This window comes from Pinus tabuliformis, chromosome 6 (genome assembly GCF_031772625.1).
Source record: "Pinus tabuliformis cultivar Carrire ecotype Pingquan chromosome 6, CPIR1, whole genome shotgun sequence".
NCBI classification, from domain to species: domain Eukaryota; kingdom Viridiplantae; phylum Streptophyta; class Pinopsida; order Pinales; family Pinaceae; genus Pinus; species Pinus tabuliformis.
In genome coordinates this window covers 239322581-239343372 of record NC_142292.1, presented here as the reverse complement: position 1 = coordinate 239343372, position 20792 = coordinate 239322581, and the positions used below count along the sequence as shown (strand labels likewise).

At 39.4% G+C, this 20792-nt stretch overlaps 1 protein-coding gene across 1 annotated transcript in view; it reads left to right on the top strand.

The window, feature by feature from the left end:
• The first annotated feature begins 2439 nt into the window (after nt 1-2439).
• The window catches only part of LOC149258285 (serine hydroxymethyltransferase, mitochondrial-like), a 139439-nt gene continuing 121086 nt past the window's right edge, over nt 2440-20792 (top strand). The window contains exons 1-3 of the mRNA XM_089409150.1: nt 2440-2691; nt 2792-2851; nt 3010-3096. Coding sequence (XP_089265276.1) covers nt 2599-2691; nt 2792-2851; nt 3010-3096 — 240 coding nt within the window. The 5' untranslated portion in view covers nt 2440-2598. The remainder of the gene's footprint in view (nt 2692-2791; nt 2852-3009; nt 3097-20792) is intronic.

Here is a 20792-nt window from a genome sequence, read left to right as displayed (position 1 = left end):
TTTAATTTATCAAAGTGCAGTGAAAATAGGTACAATATAGTTAATAGATAAAATGACTTTTTCCACAAAATTTAATGATATAATTTTAGCTAAAATTGTGATTTATTGTTATTTAAATGAGTTTTTAATTTTATAGATAAATTCAACATCTTGAAAAAACTCTACCAAATTTTGACATAATTCACTCGAGAAAATATCTAAACAAATAATTATTTTATTTATTAATTAAACTACATTATTCAATATTCAACTTCCCTTTTTTCACATTTCCAGTGAATTTTTTCAAAATTAAAAAAACTCATTTATTGAAATTGAATACAAGCTTTTAAAGTTCTAAAGTTAATTTAGACATTCCAAAAAGTAAAAGTATTTTAAATAATAGAAAATTATTTAAAATACTTTTACTTTTTGGAATGTCTAAATTAACTTTAGAACTTTAAAAGCTTGTATTCAATTTCAATAAATGAGTTTTTTAATTTTGAAAAAATTCACTGGAAATGTGAATAATGGAAAATTGAATTTTACTATCAATAGTAGGGAAAACTATTATAAGTATTCGCCAATGTACATTGACTCATCATTGTTATCTAGGGGAAACCACATCACTTGGAATTACCACTTGGTGGTTTGCAAGGGGGGCATTGACTCATCATTGTTATTTAGTAGAAACCACATCACTAGGAATTACATGTTAGTGGTTTGTAAAGGGGTAGGCTTTAGCTCATGCAAGATGCCTTTGGGGCTTGGACCATTAACCTATTTCCTTATATCAGAAACAGATAAACTCTTAACTAAACAAAAACAAACTCTTAACTAAACAAAAACAACGTTAAGGCATACTCAAAGAAATAATAAAAAGTTAAGACATATTCAAAGAAATAATAAAAAAATAAATTTTTACTCCGAGTGACCAAAAACGATAATTTTGCAAAAAAAATTAAAAGTAAAATCAAATATTTACACTGCTCTATGATGCGGCTCATAAGATACCTAAAAAGAATTGAACAAATGAGAGTAGGTAGATGGCCTAATGTTATCTTCAATGAAGGCATCAGTGAAAGAAAGAAAACATGGATGAAACAAAACTACACATGGATGCAAAAATGGGATATCTACCTCAATGCCTGTCCTACAAATAACAAGGAGCTAAAGGATTTTGTTTTGGAGAAGTTTCGTAAAAAGGTATGGGGAAAACAGTTGGGTAGAAAGAAGAAATATTACATTGAAGAATTCAACCCTAGGTGTGATTTACAACAAAAAGAGTTCATTGGAGCTAGCATTTCGTGGAGGGCAAAGGTTCTTATTACTCAATTAAGGACCAACTCACATCAATTTTGGTGTGAAACAAGATGGTGGAAAAGGCCTAAAGAAGCTTGGGAAGAAAGGGTGTGCACATTTTGCGCGTTTGGGGCTGTGGAATCAGAAAAACATTTCATATTGGAATGTGATGCATTCAAAGACATCAAAGAAAGTTATGAGAACATATTTCGGTGTGAAACAAGATGGTGGACAAGGCCTAAAGCAGCTTGGGAAGAAAGGGTGTGCACATTTTGCGCGTCTGGGGCTGTGGAATCGGAAAAACATTTCATTTTGGAATGTGATGCATTCAAAGACATCAGAGAAAGTTAGGAGAACATGTTAGCATCAGTTTCTTGGCATTGTATTTTTAGCGAGGAGATTGTTAGAAGGTTGGGTCAGCTTATCATCAATTTGAATCGGAAAAAAACTGAATTGCAAAGAGTGAAAAATAGAAAACTAATAGTCTCATAAACTATTTTTAGTTTCGTAGACCTTAAAATATCATTTCATTTCATTATAACATTTAACATTATGGAAAGGTCGTGGAGGCGGCGTAGTGGTAAGGTCGACCTCGTCATGACGGACCGGTCTTGTGTTCGATCCCGAGCAAGGTCGGTGCTCGTCGTGCGAATAGTAACCGAACCGGGCCAAGCCCACTACCTTTTGTACAGTGATGTGTGGTTTAACGGTAAGACACATGGGCGAAGCCCGGGAGGTCTGAAGTTCAAATCTCATTGAGTACAGTGACCTGCTGTGGTGGCGGCTAGAGGGGCGGACCCCCCTACCGTGGGTGTGCTCTTGCTAAAACCATAGGATCTTAGTATACCCGACTTGCAGGTGGTTGGTTATGCTCTTGGTGTTATAGTGGCAGCAATGAGGTTTGATCCTGGGTCTCCCGTGGATTAAACTTGATAGTTACCGATTCACCATGTGGTTAAAAAAAAAAAAAAAAACATTTAACATTATGGAGGTGACCAAATCACACCATGATTGATATGCATCATCCGCCTAAAAGAGTGGTTAGCGTTGCATCCACCGATATGGAGTCAATATCAAGTTAGACACCGTGGGCCCTCGAAGTTGGTGAATGTTGACGACACCAACTCCTTCCTCAGAATCCCTTTATCACATCGGTTATTTAAGTGACAATCCTGAGTGGGTAGATTTGGAGTGTAGCCCACCTCACCATAGCATATATTCAAATACCTACAGGCTCCCATATTAGTGCCCATCTTCAGTTTCATCTATTTCAAAGGAAGGGGAGGGCATTTGATATTTGGAGTTGCAGGGGTGCAAAGCATGGCTATGGCAATGGCGACCATGCGAAAAATCTCCAGTTCAGCCTTGTTTAGGCCCGGATCGGCTATGCTACAAAGAGCTCTGCAATCTACTGTATGTATTTTCTCAATTTTAACACACATCTTTACATTCAAAGTTCAAACAATACCCATCTTGTCTCAGCTGAGAGAGAGAGATTTGTGTTGTATGCCAGGTTGCTCTTTCCAACGAGGCCGACTACTCTCGTCTCGAAAAACAAAAGTCCCATGTCACTGTGAGCCTCTTCGCTTTCGCTCTTGAAACTCGGAAGGATCTATTCCTATAGAGTGCTAAATCCAGGGTCATTTCATAAGATCATTAGTATATTGGGTTTGCTTTTCTATAGTTGATTATGCTTATTTTGCATACTGAATTTTGCACAATTTTTTGCAGTGGCCAAAGCAGCTGAATGCTCCACTGGAGGAGGTCGATCCCGAGATTGCGAATATCATAGAACTTGAAAAAAATCGACAATGGAAGGTTGGAATCTTATTCTCGTGTTCCCTATTTTCTTTGCTGATTGGCGGTCAGGAGTTCATTTCCCATTGAGCCAGATACCCTTCACACATCGTTTGATTGTCCCCTGTAGGACTCTTAGCTCTAAACGGGGAATAGGGAGGAACTATAGCATTTCGTAATTGATTGGGAAATAAATTGTTAGTTTCTATTCACCAGTAAGAGAAGATCATACAAATGGTTAGCGCCGAACTCCTTAAAGTCTAAGCAAACTCAACTAATTGGGTAATCAAGATGGGTTCAAAGGCATAGTTGGATATTGATCCGATATATAACATTTATACTAATGGAAAGATTTGATCCATTTACAGAAAAAATAGCCTCACTCTCATCCAATTTTAGTTTCAAGTTTAAACTTTGAACGAACGACCTACATAGAAGGGAAATTACGATTTAATGGAAAAATGAATAAAAGAGAACAACATCAAGAGCAACAATTTTGTTCGGAGCAGGAATGGAGGACCTCGTGACAGGAAGGAAGAAGAGCCTTCGTTAAAGTAGCGGCCATAGCTAGTCGGCACATAGAAGGCATTGCAAGGCTCACATTCCAGTCTTTGAAATATAAGCCCGCTGGCTCATTGGGGCGGCTCCAGACGGACCTAACTTATTTGAGTTTGAAACTCCATCTTTTGCCTCCCCTTATGCAAGGCCAAATTATACCTCTTTCCTTCCAGTGCCTTATTCTATTCTACTCTTCTGTAGGGTGCAGCTGGAGGAAGATGAGCAAGCTAGGATACCGGAAACGCTGCCCCCAACTCCCAGAAACGCCGAGCGGCGTTTCGGATATGGAAACGCGTACGAAACGACATGGAAATGTTTCCGCCACGTTTCACTTTTTCGGAAACGGCCAACCTAAGATCGGAAACGTTTCAAAGGAGTTTCAAGAAAATTTGATCTGTTTTCAGAAAATTTGAATTCCAAGTTTCCAGGTTTCCAATGTTCCATGCACTTTATTGCTAGAATATATTCCAGGTTTGTTTTCCCAGAGCATGTAAATCCAGCTGAATTCTTTGCAGGTCTTGTATCCATTGATTATAGCTCATCTGAAAGTGAACATTTATCTTGAAAAAGGATTCATGACATGATAGAGGTATTTGCCAACAAGTTTTCAACAATGCCAGATCTAAAGGATGGAAACTTGGAATTTGGAATGGAAACTCATAAGGTATCTATGAAATCAAGAAAGAAAGTTGTTACCCTCAAAGCTGGCTAGTGGAAGCAATTTCTTTGCATTAGGTTAAATTTCTCATTACTTTTTTACTAGTATCATACTTCACAATACTTAATTGCTTAAATTGTGGCATCTTGATTCTTGGTCATATGATCTTAAGTTGTGAATAAATAAATCCAACTTACTTATTTCTATGAATTTCAGATCATCTCCTATTGTAGCTACTAGAATATAGTCCAATTTATAATGTGTAGACGTTATTTACAATGATTAAATTTAAATTATATTCAATGATACTTAACAATATTTCTATGTCATGACTCCTTTTAGAGTCTAGACCAAGATACTATGCAACATACTATTTACAAAGTCAAATTCACTATGTTGCCCCTGTGTTAGTGTTGTCAAATTCATTAGAAAATTATATAATTCCATGAAGTATGATGTGACTCTGAAAACAATCTCATATTCCTTTAAACTGTGAGTGGGTATTGATATTTTAATCAAAGGTGTTAACTTGAATGTTATAATAATCATTGATGATGATGATGACAATGTTTATATTGAATTGATGATGATTTGTTTATGTAGAATTCATGATGATGATTATATATATATATCGTTTCCTTGCCAGATCATATCCATTTTTTGAAGATTTGTCGTATTCGTTTCAAACCCCGTATCTGTATCCGTTCCTGTGTTCGTTTTAGTGCAACTTAGTGAGCAAGAAACCAACCCTAGAAAAAAACGGAGAACCCAAAGAAATAAAGGGAGTAAGCCTTGCTAAAAGGGAACCACTTCAAAAAGGGTTGCCAATTTCTCTCAAATGATGCCAATAGGCAAGCCTGGTGGAATTGGAAAAAGGGTACTTATATTGCCCTTGAAAAAACGCTGAGCAAGGGAGCCCAATGAATCAGAAGGTTCATGTTTGGTAGCGAGAGATTCAAATGAATCGAAAGACTCATGCTTGGTTTGGAAGAGATGATGAATTCATGAATTTGATGAATAGATAATCTATTTTCATGTAGTAATCAATAGCTCCTAATATAGTTCTAAATTCCAAACAATATTCAATATTTGCCATTACGGTTATCTAAGGTAAATTATACTCCCCTAATAGAGGCAAGAAAAGGGCATCTCATCAATGTTGCTTCTGAAAATTTGCAGCTATCACAAGATTCAAAGATTGAGATGATATAATTTGAACAACAAAGAGCAATTAACTAGGCCAGACAACAAGATTCTTGCCATGGTTAAGGAAGAGCTCTAGGAACTTTGAATTATCATTTCAATACCTAGTTACATTTACCCTCTTCCTTTATGTCATGGTTGGTATCGTTGTTCCTTTGGGCTGTCTTTGATGGCATTGGTGCATTTACGATTAGACAAATCAAAGTCCATTCTTCTTAACTTTCAGTTTTTCCAAAAGACCAACTTATCTTGCAACATGCTAATAAAATCTTGATAGCCGCAACATGTTCTCTTTAAATAGGTAATTTATTATAATATTGGAGGCAACTACTATTACTTTTTTGGATAATTAGAGTCTATGAGTATTTAGTTATGCATAGTTCTATTTATGAGGGGGTTGTTCATCCGTAATGTACATTCAATATTTAGAAGGGACATCCATATCTCATAAAGTACATCCGTTTTCTTGCCACATGTCACAAGAGTTGGGTAGAATTGGACCTCAAACCTAAGGGATAAAACTAGATTTGTAAGGCATTCAATATATGAAGGGTGACCGTGCAATAAGTCGAACATAAGATTAGAATCATTTGACAAAATTTTAGGATTATTTAATCACATAGTAAAATTTCTATTTTTACGTTACTTTACTAGTTTCCGTTGTCTCTGGAAAGTATGTTGACCTTGTTACCTCAACCTCGTTGATACAAGCACACAACAACAATACAAATACTCAAGTATGATAGTAGAAACCCAAGAGGGAAAGCAAGCATGCATGTAGAGAGCAGGTTGTTGCATTGTACATATGTGATGTACACTCATTTATATTAGTGTTGCAAAACTTGGACTTGATAATAATTTCTTGGGGATCCTCAACTATGGAAATAAAAAAATACTTACAAAAAAATTGGCAACAACGTGACAAAACTTGAAGATTGAGGAATGGTTGGGCACATGAAGACTCTTTAGAAAAGAAAGCGTCGAACACACAGTGTGGAAGAGAGAACAAAGTCGACAATAGATTGAGTAGCCAAGAGAGACTGCCACTTTTCTGAAAACAAAGGGATGTGAAGGAAAGTATATTACGCACGACAAAGAAGTGCGAGAGATTAATCTTCTTCTTCTTGATCGATTCCCCCCTTCTATGTTTTCTTGCTTGGTTGGTTGTTGTTCTGGAAAGTGTCCAAGATTGGTGCGAATAACGTGGAGCTATGGAGCACAATGGAAGGAAGCCATGGTAATCGTGGAGCTAGTTGCTACACCCTGTACTTCATGAACCTTGGGTGTTAATCCCTGTGTTTTGTGTTTGAGGTTATTGGACTGTGTGTCTATTCTTGTGAGGTCAGTGGGAGACTTAGTGGATGACTGAATCACTATGGTGCTTGCTATATAGTTGATAAACCACATGGACAAGGCAATTTGAGTTACTGTGGGGCTTGGGGCTTGCTAGAGTGCTGTTAATCACTTGGATAGTGCACTGTAGACACCTGTGGTGCTTGCTATGAAAAGACTATTGACAAACCACCTAGACAGTGGATTCAATCCACTGGACTGAGCAGTACCCCATCTGGACCCAGGGTAAAGCCCTATGAATGGACTCGAAAAAGTAATTGAGTTATTGTGGTGCTTATTATTAGAGGATAGTTGATAAACCACGTGGATAGTGAACTCCATCTCAGAGTGCCTATTTAAACCATTGGTGTGAAGTCCCTTGAGCAAGCATTCCCTCATACTATGGATCCAGCTTGGGGTCGGTCAGCTGCAAGAAAAATTGCAGTGTAGTTGGCCTAAAGTTGGGTGGAGAGTTGAAGTCCCTCCTTCAATTGCCAACCACTTCAATATATTCAAATAAGTATAAAGTTGTGCATATTTGGATCACATGTTGTGATAGCCTTGTCTGTTAAAGATTGTTAATATGATCTTGTGTATGTATATTTTTTCCCAAGGAAAAATTGCAACTTTATTCATGAATGAACAAAATTACATATTGTAGATGCTTAAAAAAGCATATGCAGAAATAACCGATCTTGGAATCCAAGATCAAAAAACAAAAAGGACATAAAAAATTACTCCCTTCTGCCTTTCTTTTTTTCCACTTTCCTCCAACCATTATTGTTGGGAGTGGAAGATACAATAGACATTTGCGTTTCTGTTATATTTGCAGGTGATTCTTTATCAGAATCTGAACTTTCTGATGCATGTATTCTTTTGGTGTCGCTAACTTCTTTTTCAGATGGGATTTTCTCTACCTGTTGTTGTTGTATGGAAGGCATAGGAACTATTGAGGAATTATGTTTTTCGTCATTCTTTTGCCTAGATTCCTGGGGCTTCGGGACATTGTTGTGTGTAGCTTTTTCTATGATTTCTACCTCCTCTGCTTCAGCTTCCTGTGATTTAGAAAATTGCCATCCTTTTGGTTTTGAAGCTTGTCGCTTTTTCTTTTTTGGATCTGCTTTTGCTTGTGGACAGGTGTTTTGAAGGTGACCGGTTTGTAAACACATACGACAACGGAAGGCCGTATTCTTGTAATCTAGTGGCTGAGTCCACTTCAGATTGTTATGGAGCAGAATAATTCTATCGGGTAATCCTTTACTAAGATCTACCTCTACGCATATTCTGGCAAAGGTAAAAATGCCTTTTGAGACTTGATCTGTGTCCATTTTTAAGAACTTCCCCAAGGAATTCCCTATTCCCTCTAAAACTGTGGGATGCCAAAAATGATGGGGAAAATTATGTAACCTGACCCAGACTGGCATTTTGGAAACCACCATGGTATTTGCGTCGAAATCCGGGAACCATGGTGTCAAGAAGAGACCTCCGTTGCCCCAGAACCACGGTCCCTCATTTAAAACATATTGCAAATCTGTTGCTATATCAAACTTGACTATGAAGAAACCTTTTGAGCAAAGATCAACTTCACAATTTTCTGTCTAGGTAGAAAATATCCATTGATGTAAATTCTTAGATTTGGGCCAAAATCCATTGAATCTGCATATTATTGCTTTTGTATAAAATTTTGAGTATATCTCATTAACTTCTCGCAGGTTGATTGTCAGTGCCAACACTTGGTTCATTTGCTTCACAATATAGGGACCAGGTATGTTGGGACATTGTTCTTATTTTGTGGTTCTGATCTCCTTTTAACTGCGTCCTTGAAAGAAGCTGTGCCTTTGGTGCTGGTTCCCTGACAACCTTTAAGGAGACGTGATTTCAGGATGATGGTGGAATCAGTTCCTATGCCATAGTCCTGTAACTTGATTCCTTCTTGCAGAAGTTTCCCCGCATAAATCAAACTTTGAAAACGTTTTGGAATACCTATCCGTTGATGGATCTTCTGTTGCAAAACTTGTACTCGTTCCTAGATCTCGATCCTCATACTTACTGACTGCCCAGTCAGGGATTTAATAAAAATTTGGATCAGTTCTCCTTCATTCAGATATGAGGGATGACTGTGCAGATCCGCCTTCTTATGAGTTAGATCTCCAACATCCTGCTCTGCGATTCCATCTAGCCTTGTTTTTAAAACAGACTTTGTTGTTCCTTCCACCGGATCAACGAGTAAGAAAGAGGGAGGTCTCTCTTGACATAGTAATTCTTCGATGGGATCGGGCAATCTATTTGGACCTGCATCAAAATTGTTGAGTTCACTTTTGTGCCCACTAGATCTTTCCCATGCGATTGCCTAGGGCACAGGTCGCTATAATAAAGGATGCCATACAAATATGGAACTGGAGGGAGGTCCACGATGCCGGGCTGTCTATAAAATATAACCCTTACTATCCATCGTTTAGCACTTCGAATCTCTCTCCAGCTTATACTTCTGATCCTAGATCTACTAGATCCAGAGATTGTTTGGCTAGGGCCGGGTCTGGAGTGCTTCTGTCACCATGGATTGCCGCAAAGGATTTGGGTTTGTTTCTTGTGTAGCAAATCCCCATTGTCGAAAGTCGTCTCGTTCTCTACCTTCAGATCCGGGATGGGGGAGGCTGGAGCTATAATTGCATAGCCAACACTGCGTGGATCTAGCCATGATTTTGAATCTGATATGAATCGATGATACGCTGATGGTTTTTGAATCCGATTTGAATATGATCTAGCCGTGATTTTTGAATCCGGTCTGCGTGAATAGGTATATGTCGATGCTCGCGGGGATTCCAATCCTGTCCCAGGATTTGCGATTTTGATCGTAGCAGGTGATCTGCAAACTTGGAAAGTTTGTATTCATGGGTCATCTAGTGCATTAGTCACTGGTGATTTAAAAGATCTTCGTCAATCTGTTTCCCATCTGCTCTCAGGGGATGGAAGCTCTTTGCTAGTCTTTCTCTAGCTTGCCCAGATTTGTCCTTATTTGAATCTTTGAGACAGAGAATTCTGGATTCGCAAAAACTTGCAGTGCCAAAAACCCTCGCCTCTCTGCAATTGCTCGAACTCATCATCTTTGCCCTCACTAGTAAATCCAATCTTGGGTATATATATATATATATATATATATATATATATATATATATATTTTACTTGGAATGAAAGCACGGGAAACCCCAAAGTACTTCCCCACGTTTCGTGGATGGTAAACCGGGTAAACCATCGACCCTGATTACGGGGCCTTGCCCTAAGGGAATCGAACAAAGTCAAACTCGTGATCAACAACAACTAGCAACAATATCAAAGAACTTCACTTCTGGCTCTAGACCACTTGAGCTAACCCTTAGGGCTATATGATCTTGTATTTTCATGTATGAATGCTTGAAATTTACAATTGCATTCATTGCTAGCTATCTTGAATATTATGGTTTCAATGATTGGTAGCACCATGGTGCTACTGCCATATTCATGATTGTAGGCTATTTATATGCTATGAGTTGAGTGTATACACAATTGTGTTGGTAGTACCTTATGGATGATGATTACAAGCTGTGAATCTTTGCAAGTTTTCTTTTTTATTGTTGTTTGGATTGTAACTCCATTTATTTACTCAAGAATTCCCAATGTTAAGAAATGAATGGTAAATTGTGTAAGAGTGGGTTGCAGACCCATGTTAATGGGCTGTTTATTTGTGAGATCTGTTGGAGGTCAAGGGTCAACCTCAGACTGTGTTTTTAGGAACTTTGGCTTTTGGGCTGTTGCACCTTACCTTAGAAACTTTTCCCTTTTTCCCTGTTTCTTAGTGCGTCAAACGAATTTGGCAATTCGAAAGTTTGTGGCTGGCGGGGGTAATTACTTTGGGATTGAACCAAATTTCTCCATGGTCAGATTTTCCCCTTTTGTCGCGTGAGTATTCGAAAATTCGAAAGTTCGGGGGTCTTGTAAGGATCACACCTTTGCGCAGGTCAGATTTTCTATTAACTGGATTTGGCGTTATATCTGGTGGTCATGATATTCAGAGGATGGCAAAAGTTGTCCAACTCTTGGGAGCCCAGATGCCCATAGGTTCGATTATCTTTCCTTTCACTTATTGCGTAGGGGCCAGAGTGCATAAGTCATATTAGGGTGCACATCCCATTGTTGTATTAGCTTGAATCCAGTAACTAGTTGTTGACCAGAGGTGTATGCCTTTTGACAATGAACCAAACTTAAGAGTTAAGCGTTGGAAGATTAGCGGCTAGGGAACCATGCCTGGTGTAACCATTCACCATGCTATATGGAAGTTCGATGAATCCAGGGGTGTCAAGTGGTTGCACATTTGTGCAGACCCGGATTTAGGCAAGGCTGAATACACTAGTACCGGGACGGAATTCTAGCGTGGCAGTGCCATGGGGTCCGAGTAGAGTACATGTGGATGCCATGTGGTAACCTATGGTGACGTGGTGGGATTGAATGGTGAAACTTCTAGAGGGCATAACTTACAATCTTGAAGTCAGATTGTGGCAAAGATCATATCACTCGAATGCTCTCGACAAGTTGAGTACAATGGTGATGTGAAAATTGAATTCCACAAACTTGAGAGAACAAACATTTGTAACCCCATCTTCATAATAGACGTTGGGGGTCGGGTTAAAGCAAGCTAGTAACACCTTCCACTTCCCAATATGAGTTCAGGGGGTGGGAGTGTGGTTATAATGTACCCCACTGTACTCCATGTAGTAAGGTACGATCGACTACCTCTACTTTGAAATTTATGGACACAGTCCTAAAATTGATACCTCGACCTATGGTGACGTGGTGGGATTGAATGGTGAAACTTCTAGAGGGCATAACTTACAATCTTGAAGTCAGATTGTGGCAAAGATCATATCACTTGAATGCTCTCGACAAGTTGAGTACAATGGTGATGTGAAAATTGAATTCCACAAACTTGAGAGAACAAACATTTGTAACCCCATCTTCATAATAGACGTTGGGGGTCGGGTTAAAGCAAGCTAGTAACACCTTCCACTTCCCAATATGAGTTCAAGGGGTGGGAGTGTGGTTATAATGTACCCCACTGTACTCCATGTAGTAAGGTACGATCGACTACCTCTACTTTGAAATTTATGGACACAGTCCTAAAATTGATACCTCGACCTTGGATTCCTAAAAAAAATTACGAAAACAACACATAAATATAAAAGGATGGGGTCTACACTAGAGAGTTATCAACAAGAGTGATCAAGTTTGTTAAATCTCTATGGATGACTGCTTGAATGATTTGAATCATCACTAATTTACATAAACTTTAGTTATGCTTTTAATTTTTTTCATTTATATCAAGTTTTATATGTGCACCCCTGACATACCCTTATCCTTTTTTGAAAAAATATTGTGTCTATGCCTGTTCTTGTAACCACACACCCTTGCAAATTACCTTCATCATTAATTGTTTGACCTTTACATTTGAATTTCAATGTTGTTAGCCTTGAAATAATCACTATGATCTATTTTGTCGTATAGTCTATTTTATTGCTGCTAGCATCGTGATAATACCCTGATGTGACAATTTTTTGGGCAAAATGATATTATTGGCAATAAATAGCATGGCATTTTCAAAAACAAAAATATCACAATGATATCGTACATATCGTGCGATGATGTAAAATATCATTGAGGTTGCAAATAAACGTGCGTAAGTAACCTTGTTTGGGTTTTCTTGCTCATTTGGAAAACAAGAAGAAGGGTTTGGAGAGCAAAGGAGGAGGACATTGGTTTTGCGTGGAGGGTTGACGTCGAGAGGCTTGTCATGGCTATCAAGGAATTGATCCTTGATTGGTTCGAGGAGGCATCAAAGGAGCAAGGGAGAGAGAGATAGAAGAGGAGGAGGAGGGAGATGAGGTGACTATTGAGACTGGAAGTGAGCTAGGGCCACCAGCTTCAGGGATTCTGGTAGAGTGTGCTGAACTTAGCAGTAGCACTAGTAGAGGACATGTCTATCTCTTATTTCTTCTTGTAGAAGATGATAGTGTCTAATGCTAGCCTCAATGTCTTCTTCCCCTAAAGGAAAAACCATTTCTAGAGCCATTACCTTTGCTTGTTAAAGGGGCAGAGAAAATCACTAGTTTATTTATCTGATTTAATTGTAGATGACTCATGATGATGAGATACGTTTATTAAACTTTTTGTTGATATTTTGAGCTTTGAGTCAAGATTCAAGACATGATTTAGTGTTGATGTGTGATGTAGAACTAAACATCTTATATATTAGTTTTGTTTTCATTTTTTTTTCCGCAGATTAGTTCTGTTTTCATAGTTGTGTGGAAATGCATTTATTTGATGTTGTTGCTCTAGATGTTAAAAAAATTGAAAAAATGAATATTTTGTATTTTTTTAATTTTGCCGATATTTCGTGATATTTTTTCCTTATATTTATGATATTCTGCTTTTTGGGGCCCTTGGCGACATTTTCACTGACACAATGTCAGCAAAATTGGTCTATTTTATCTTTTAGTGATTTACATATGGTTGACATAAATTCATTTAAGTGATGATGTATATCATTACTTTCTTAGTTGGTTGCTAGCTTTCTTTTTCTAAGAAAAACTTTACAGGCAAACTCCTAGGCACTTCCCCACATTTGTGGATAGTACTTAGTGCAAACTAGTTGGTGTTGATTATGTTGCCTGATCAAGTGAACATTGAGTGAGGCACACAACAAAAGTAGCCACTGTAAGGAATTGATCCTGAGACCTCCTGCATGAAGCTGAAAGTACTCAATCACTTAGCTAGCCCGCCGACTATTTAAGTTTTCAATTGTGTGATGGTCACTGTTAGCGCAAAATCTAGTAGGCCTTGAAGAGGGAAACCCTACAAGACAAAAGCTAGATAAAGTGCTAAAAATGGTGTAGAGACCCAATGTCACCTCAACCAAAACCCCCCTACTCTTTACGGACTTTCACTGATGGGAGGAGCCTTGGTAGGAAGGAGATAATTTAAAATAGATATGCGAGGTCTAAGGCACAAAGTGATCAAGCTAGAGCTCATTCAAGAGAGAAGCTCAATAATGGTTCAAGGCTTCAAAGAAGCAAATCACTCTCTAAGAAAATCCCAAGAAAATAAGGCTCAAGACCTAAGGTTTTGAGGTTTTTCAATGGTAATAGGTATTCACAAGGTCAAGGCCCGAGGGAAAGGGTTTCTTACAATGATATTCAGCTAATCCAAGGCTCATGAAACCCTCAAGAAAGTCCTCAAGTTGAGGGAAAAGAAACTAGGGTTTCCCTCTTAGAGCAACACCTAGGGCAAGAGATTTTATGGATGAAATTTGAGTGGATGCCCACCAAATTGATAGGTTATGTAGTTTAGACCTATCTCTTGATGTTTAGGCTCTCAAATCACCAAAAGGGTCTCCTCCCTAAAATTTCATTCCAAGCCCTAGATTTTTGTCCTAGCCTTAAGGACCGAATTTGAGAAGATAAAATTATGGAGGAAATTTAAGGTTGATCACCAAAGACTTGGATTAGTGCCTTGTCCTTTAGGCATATGGAGTCAAGGATGCTCTAGATAAGCCTAATTTGTTGCTAAGGAGGCCGAAATTTGATGCCCTATGTATCAAAATTCCAACATTTACCCACTCAATGATAAATGGAGTTTGATGGAGAGTTATAAGAATTCCTCCATTAGGAACATTCATTACATGTTATACAATGAGTAGCATATGCTCAACTATATAGCCTTCAAAATTAGTTTTCAACAAATCAAGGCACATATTAACATAATTGAGAAGCAACAATTCCATGCATTAGACAATTTAAAAAATGAAAATCTTCAACAATAGGCACTTACAAGATAACATTTAGTATATCCATCCATTCATCAAAGAACTAGCTCCAAAAACAATCCCAAATAACTTCTACACATTGAAATGCATCCAAGAATACTTCAATGGCCAAGAAGGAAACAAGTGCGAATTCTCTTATGCAGTCCGAATTCTCCAAGTCATGATGATGAGAGAGTGAAATGACCTCTCTCTTATTTGTACATGTCTAATGATCTCTAATTTTAGCCTAAAGCCCCTCAAGTCATAAAATAATGGGCTAATACTAGGTGAGATTACAAGCCAACCTCATAGCCAATGTAAAACATAAGAATTAACCCACAAAAGAGGCTGAAATGTTGACGTCAACCCCTTATAGGGCAAGTGTTGGGCTCCTCCAATGCTAAGTCAAGTGTAGAGGGCTTAAAAAATTAGGATCTTGGGCTTGGCACCTAAATCTCCATGTAAATCATCTTGTGGACCCCAGATTTGTGTTTGGGGCACAAAATGGGTCTCATGGGTCTCCTGGTGATAAAATAGTCTGGTTCTGCTCCAATGTTGAGGGCTTAGACGATGGTGTTATCCCTCCCATGTCTCAAAGGCGAGACAGGCCTCATCTAGGCCTTGAATTGACTGCCAAACCATGTGTACATTGCTAGGCTGGTTGGGGGCATGCTAGTCCAAGCGCATCATCTCATGAATAATGTGGTGCAAAGTGCAAAATGTTGGGGTGCTATATATGCCAATGGAATGGAGTGATGCTCTGCAAGTGATAAGAGTCCCATGGCTAACAACGCTGCACCTGTAGGGTGTTATATGCTCCTCCAGTGGACATGAGCCCTAGTAAAGTTGCCCAACCCATGATGAAAACCGCCTGCCAATTTCACACAATGTCTAGTGCTGCTTCTTCACCATTAGGGACAATAATAATTAGCGCATCTAAGTGAACCAAGCTTGTTAATCAAGGGAAAATTGATACCTCATATGGGGCTTCCCTTTTGAATTTAGGACTTTGATCTCATAATAATGTTACCTCCCTAGGTAGGAGTGGCTAATAGACAACCCTGTTAGGTGTTCCCAACCCCTAAAGGGGAAGATAGGTCCTAGGTACATCCTTCAATCAATAGGTGGCATGTGAATAATGATGGAATAGAATGGGGATAAAGGGGTCTCAAAGCCAAATGCCATGGTCAAAGGGGTAGCGATGATGTGGAAGTCCACATTCTGGGGATATAGATGTAAGGAGGGAGCAATCGTGGATACATGAGTTACCCCGACCTTTGTTTTTCCTCCCCTCTTATTACCTTTTGCCTTTTCTTGTTTTTTCTTTTTATTACTGCTCGAAGATATAAGAAATGAGAACATGATGTGTATGATGTATAGTAGTGATTAGCCCCTTAAAGGTGGGGAAATTCATCTCCCACCAGGGGTTGGGATGTGCAAAGGTTCCTTGTAATGATGTAATAGGGCAACATTGGCCCTAGGACCATCAGCTACAATGTGGCTGTTAGGGGTTGCTAGCTCTTGGTTGGAAGAAGATGATTAGGAGAAAAGTTGTCCTACGGGTACCCACATTTGGTGGGTAACATTTGGCTCCAATTAGGACATGAGCTCACCATAGAGCGCATGATCCATGTACTCGAATGGGGAGTTCATGAGAACCCCAACAATCTCGTGGGACACAGACTTGTATCCTGCACATCACAATATAACTATTAGGAGCATGTGCCCTAGGCGTACTTTTGTCGCCCATGTTTTTCATCAAGTGATAAATCCATACTGAAAAGTAAATCTATACTAAGGAGCAAATCTAATCTATAATGCAACTATTTTAGCATAAGAACATAATATGATGATAGTAGCCATGCAAACATGATTTGCAATGCACCTACGCTACCGTGTAATGCTAGCACACTATGCCTAAGCTAAGTATAGTCATACAACCAATGCAACCAACATATTACAAGATCAATATCATTCCTCTTATCCTTATGATCAATCATGAGATAAATCCAAGAGCAAGCATAACAATAATCATATGTAGGATCACAAGGGTGGGAGGTGGGAAAATAAGAAAACCTCATGGAAGGGAGTTGTGGATGAAGGGAATGAATCCTACTTTTATCATCAAATCATTTCCTGTGAACAAAGAATGGAGGATCCAATGATCAAGCTCATGAACTCCTTTTCAAGAGCCTCCTTAGTGGTGTCATGCTTCATGGTGGCCTTAGGGGCACAAGGGGGAAAATGAGGGGATAGCTGGTAGAGAGGATCCCAACAACTAGATTGTTCATTACAAGGATCATATTGAAAAGGGGCAACCAACATAGGTTCATTAGTGATAGGAGGGCTCAATGATGATTCCTCTTGATCACGAGGGAGATAGGGCAAGACAAGGTTTCTATTAACATCATCATCGATACCATAGATGGGATCTTTGTCAAAACGATGACTATTGACCTCCCACTTTTCTTCGTTAAAACTTAATATGCATGTAGTCTTCAATGCCAACTCGTGGGGAATACATAGGATCGCCCTCCTTGAGGTGCTCATGAGGCTTATCATCGAACTCGACAACCATGGTGTGTCTTGCTTGATATTCACCTCCCAAGGATTCATTTTTGTCATGCATGTTATTAATATCATCAGTGATAACATCCTTGATAAAGGTAGGACAAACCTCAACTTCACTTTCAACAGTTCCATTTTCATCATCAGTGTCGTAAATTGGATCATCCTCAAAATGATGGCTGCTTCCATCCCACTTCCCCTCGTTTATTTGCAAGAATTCACAAATGTCAACCTTTGGAGAATCAATGGGGACCCCATTTTCAAGATCTTTAGAGAGTACATCATCTAATATCGCTTCTTGTGCCAAAGAACCATCTCTATCATGTTCTTCAACATGGGTCAGGGGCTTCACAAAGATTTCCTCTTCCTTGTTATCGTAGTCAATTCCCCAATCTGGATTCCGCATTCCAAAATTCTTCCATATATCCTTCATCAACTTGATGATTTTCTATATTTGTGGCTTCATTTGGGTCACCCCAACCCTCCTTTGGCACATCTAGCTCTAGGACTTCCTCGGGTATGGTGTAACATTGCTGGTGACCTTGTTGTGAGCTACAATGTATTTCTCGTACAACATCACATAAGACGTTGACTGCATAATGCTTGTAAGCGAGGTCTATGAGAAGGGTTTTTGTAGGATTCTTTTCATATTCCTGTTGCATCTCATAGAGCTCCTTTCCTTGCTTGCTACATAAATTCAACAAGAAAGTTTTATCGGTGCATCCTTCAACTAGCTGCCTGCAATGCTCCCTATATTTATTCACTTTTTCTTGAAGTATTTGGAGAGTTTCAGGATCTAAAACTTCATCATCATCTTGGTCACTACAAGGCCAATCAAGAATTATTTCTTCATCACGAGGACCCCCTAGAGTATCCTTAATATGGTCTATTCCTTTAAACCTTGCATAACAACCAAATGCAAAGTCGCTTGGGTGAATTTTTGTGGAAATTTCTAAACCGAAATTCTACTGCAGCAACTGATTTATTTCACCTACTTATTATTCACAATAAGTTGTTTACGAAATCCCTTCAGCAAATATTAAAATAAATTCTACTGCAGTTATCACACAATTACCCAGAAAAAAATACATGCACAAGAACCAATCACATCAACACAGTTGTTTTTGGACAATTGTCCTCGGAAAAACTCAATGCGGGAAAACCGGTGCAGCAGATGAGGGCTTTATGAATCTTCAGCAACAATTTCTTTTACAAGGAATGATTTTACAGAGAAACTGAAAGAAAACACCTGAGACTTTCCCTTTGAGACTATCTGGCACTTTGGAGATCCTGCTCCCACTCCTGCGTCACCTCTGCGTCACTCTTTGTGGCCCAGCGTGGCTCTGAGTGACTTTGCGTCCCTCTGCGTCACTCTCTGTGGCCTAGCGTGGCTCTGAGTGACTCTGCGTCAGCCTGCGTAAGGGCTACGTCTCTCCTCTGGATTGCGTCTCACTTTGCGCTGTCTCCCACTGTCCCTGTGTCACCTCCTCCTCAGTCATTGCTTGCTGTTGATGCCCTCCTCTTCTTCCACCCTGCAACTCTCCCTTTGAAATCAATCTCCTTTACTTGAGAATCAATTTTCCTTGAGATACTGAGTATCTGCCGGTGTGTCTCCAAATGATCCTCAAGTCTTCTCTTATACTTTTCCTGTTGATGAATCAACGACCGAGATTAAGTCTCTAATCAACGGCTAAGATTAAAACAGAGTTGATCCTCGTATTCTAGAAACTTCTCACCCTTATTTTTATTAATACCCATTAATATTTTTATTTTCCTAAGTTTAGACTTGGGAACCCATAAAAAATATTAATTATTTTAATAACTCCTCATCTGGGTGGAATTTCTCAAAACGATTTCTGGGTCTTGGAGATCTCATGTGCCTTAGCCTCTCCTCCAAATTTCAAGGCTAGAGCACATCCGATGCTACCAAAAATCAACATTCGCTCTTAGCGAGGAATGTGCTCTAGTAATGCTTCATCACTGAATCATCACACTGATCCTCCGCATCGGTACCTGTGCTGATGCTAGGCCTGTTGCCCCACATCCACTGCACTGCTGCTTTTTGTATTGCTGCCCATGACACTGCCACTGCCACTGCTACATCTGTACTGCAGCTCCCTCTCAACAAGTTGTATCATGCTGCCCATAGCACTGCCACTGCTAACTACTGCTTTGCAACTCCCATCACTTATCCATTTCTGCTACTGAAATGGATTCTTTACCATCCCCATCTTCTCCTTGAAATAAACAAACTTTGTTCTTCCTAGAGCCTTGGTGAGGATGTCTGCCACCTGTTCTCCTGTAGGAGTGTACCTCAACTGCACTGCTCCTCATTGGACACTGTCTCTGACAAAGTGACACCTGATATCAATGTGCTTCGACCGATCATGAAATACTGGATTCTCAGAGAGCTTGATGCAACTTTGATTATCACACATGATCTTGGTCGCTTCCATCTTTCTCCTGAATAGATTCACAAGCAATTTCCTAAGCCATATGGTTTCGCACGAAGTTGTGCTAGCTGCCATATACTCTGCTTTAGCTGAGCTTAGAGCCACGGATTTCTGTTTCCTACTGCACCAGGAGGTCATTCCTGATCCAATGTTGAAACAATACCCCGCTGTACTTTTCTGATCTACCGAACTTTCAGCCCAATCTGCGTCAGTGAACCCACTCTGCCTAATGTCATTGCCTCAGGTGTACAATAGTCCATGCTCGAATGTACCTTGCATATACCTGGGAACATGTTTGGCTGCTGCCCAGTGCACCCTCTTAGGTTCCACCATGAACTGACTGAGGGTGTTGACAGCGTAACAAATGTCTGGCCTGGTATTGACCAAATACATCAGGGACCCTATAAGTTGCCTGTACAAGGTGGGATCAACGTCTTTATCTTCTGATGCATCAATCTTCTTCCAGTTGGTGATCATTGGAGTAGCCATAGGTCTACAGTCCTGCATCTTGAATCTCTTCAAGATCTCTGTAGCATATCTCCCTTTTCCAAGGAAGATCTCACCCCTCTGCTGCCAAACTTCCAAACCTAGGAAATAATGCATCTGTCCCAAATCCTTCATGTTGAATTCTGTGGCTAGGTTCTTCTTACAGTCTTTGATGAGCTTGGATGATCCTGTCAGGAAAAGATCATCCACATATAACACTAGGATTAGAGGTTCATTCTCTACGACAAGATAGTAGAGATTAGGGTCTGTGTCACTCTTGACGAACCCCATCTTCTGCAAGTAGCCATCAATTCGACTGTACCATGCCCTAGGTGCCTGTTTAAGCCCATACAAGGATTTCTTTAATCTGCATACATGAGATTTCTTCTCATGTGTCTCAAAACCTTCTTGCTGTTCTATGTATACTTCCTCTTCTATTACCCCGTTCAAGAATGCCGTTTTGACATCCATCTGATAAATCTCCCACCCCATCTGTGCTCCCAGAGATATCACGGTTCTAATAGAAGTATACCTGGCTACTGGGGCGAAAGTTTCTTCGTAGTCTATCTCTTCCTTTTGAGCATATCCCATAGCCACAAACCTGGCTTTGTATTTCTCCACACTGCCA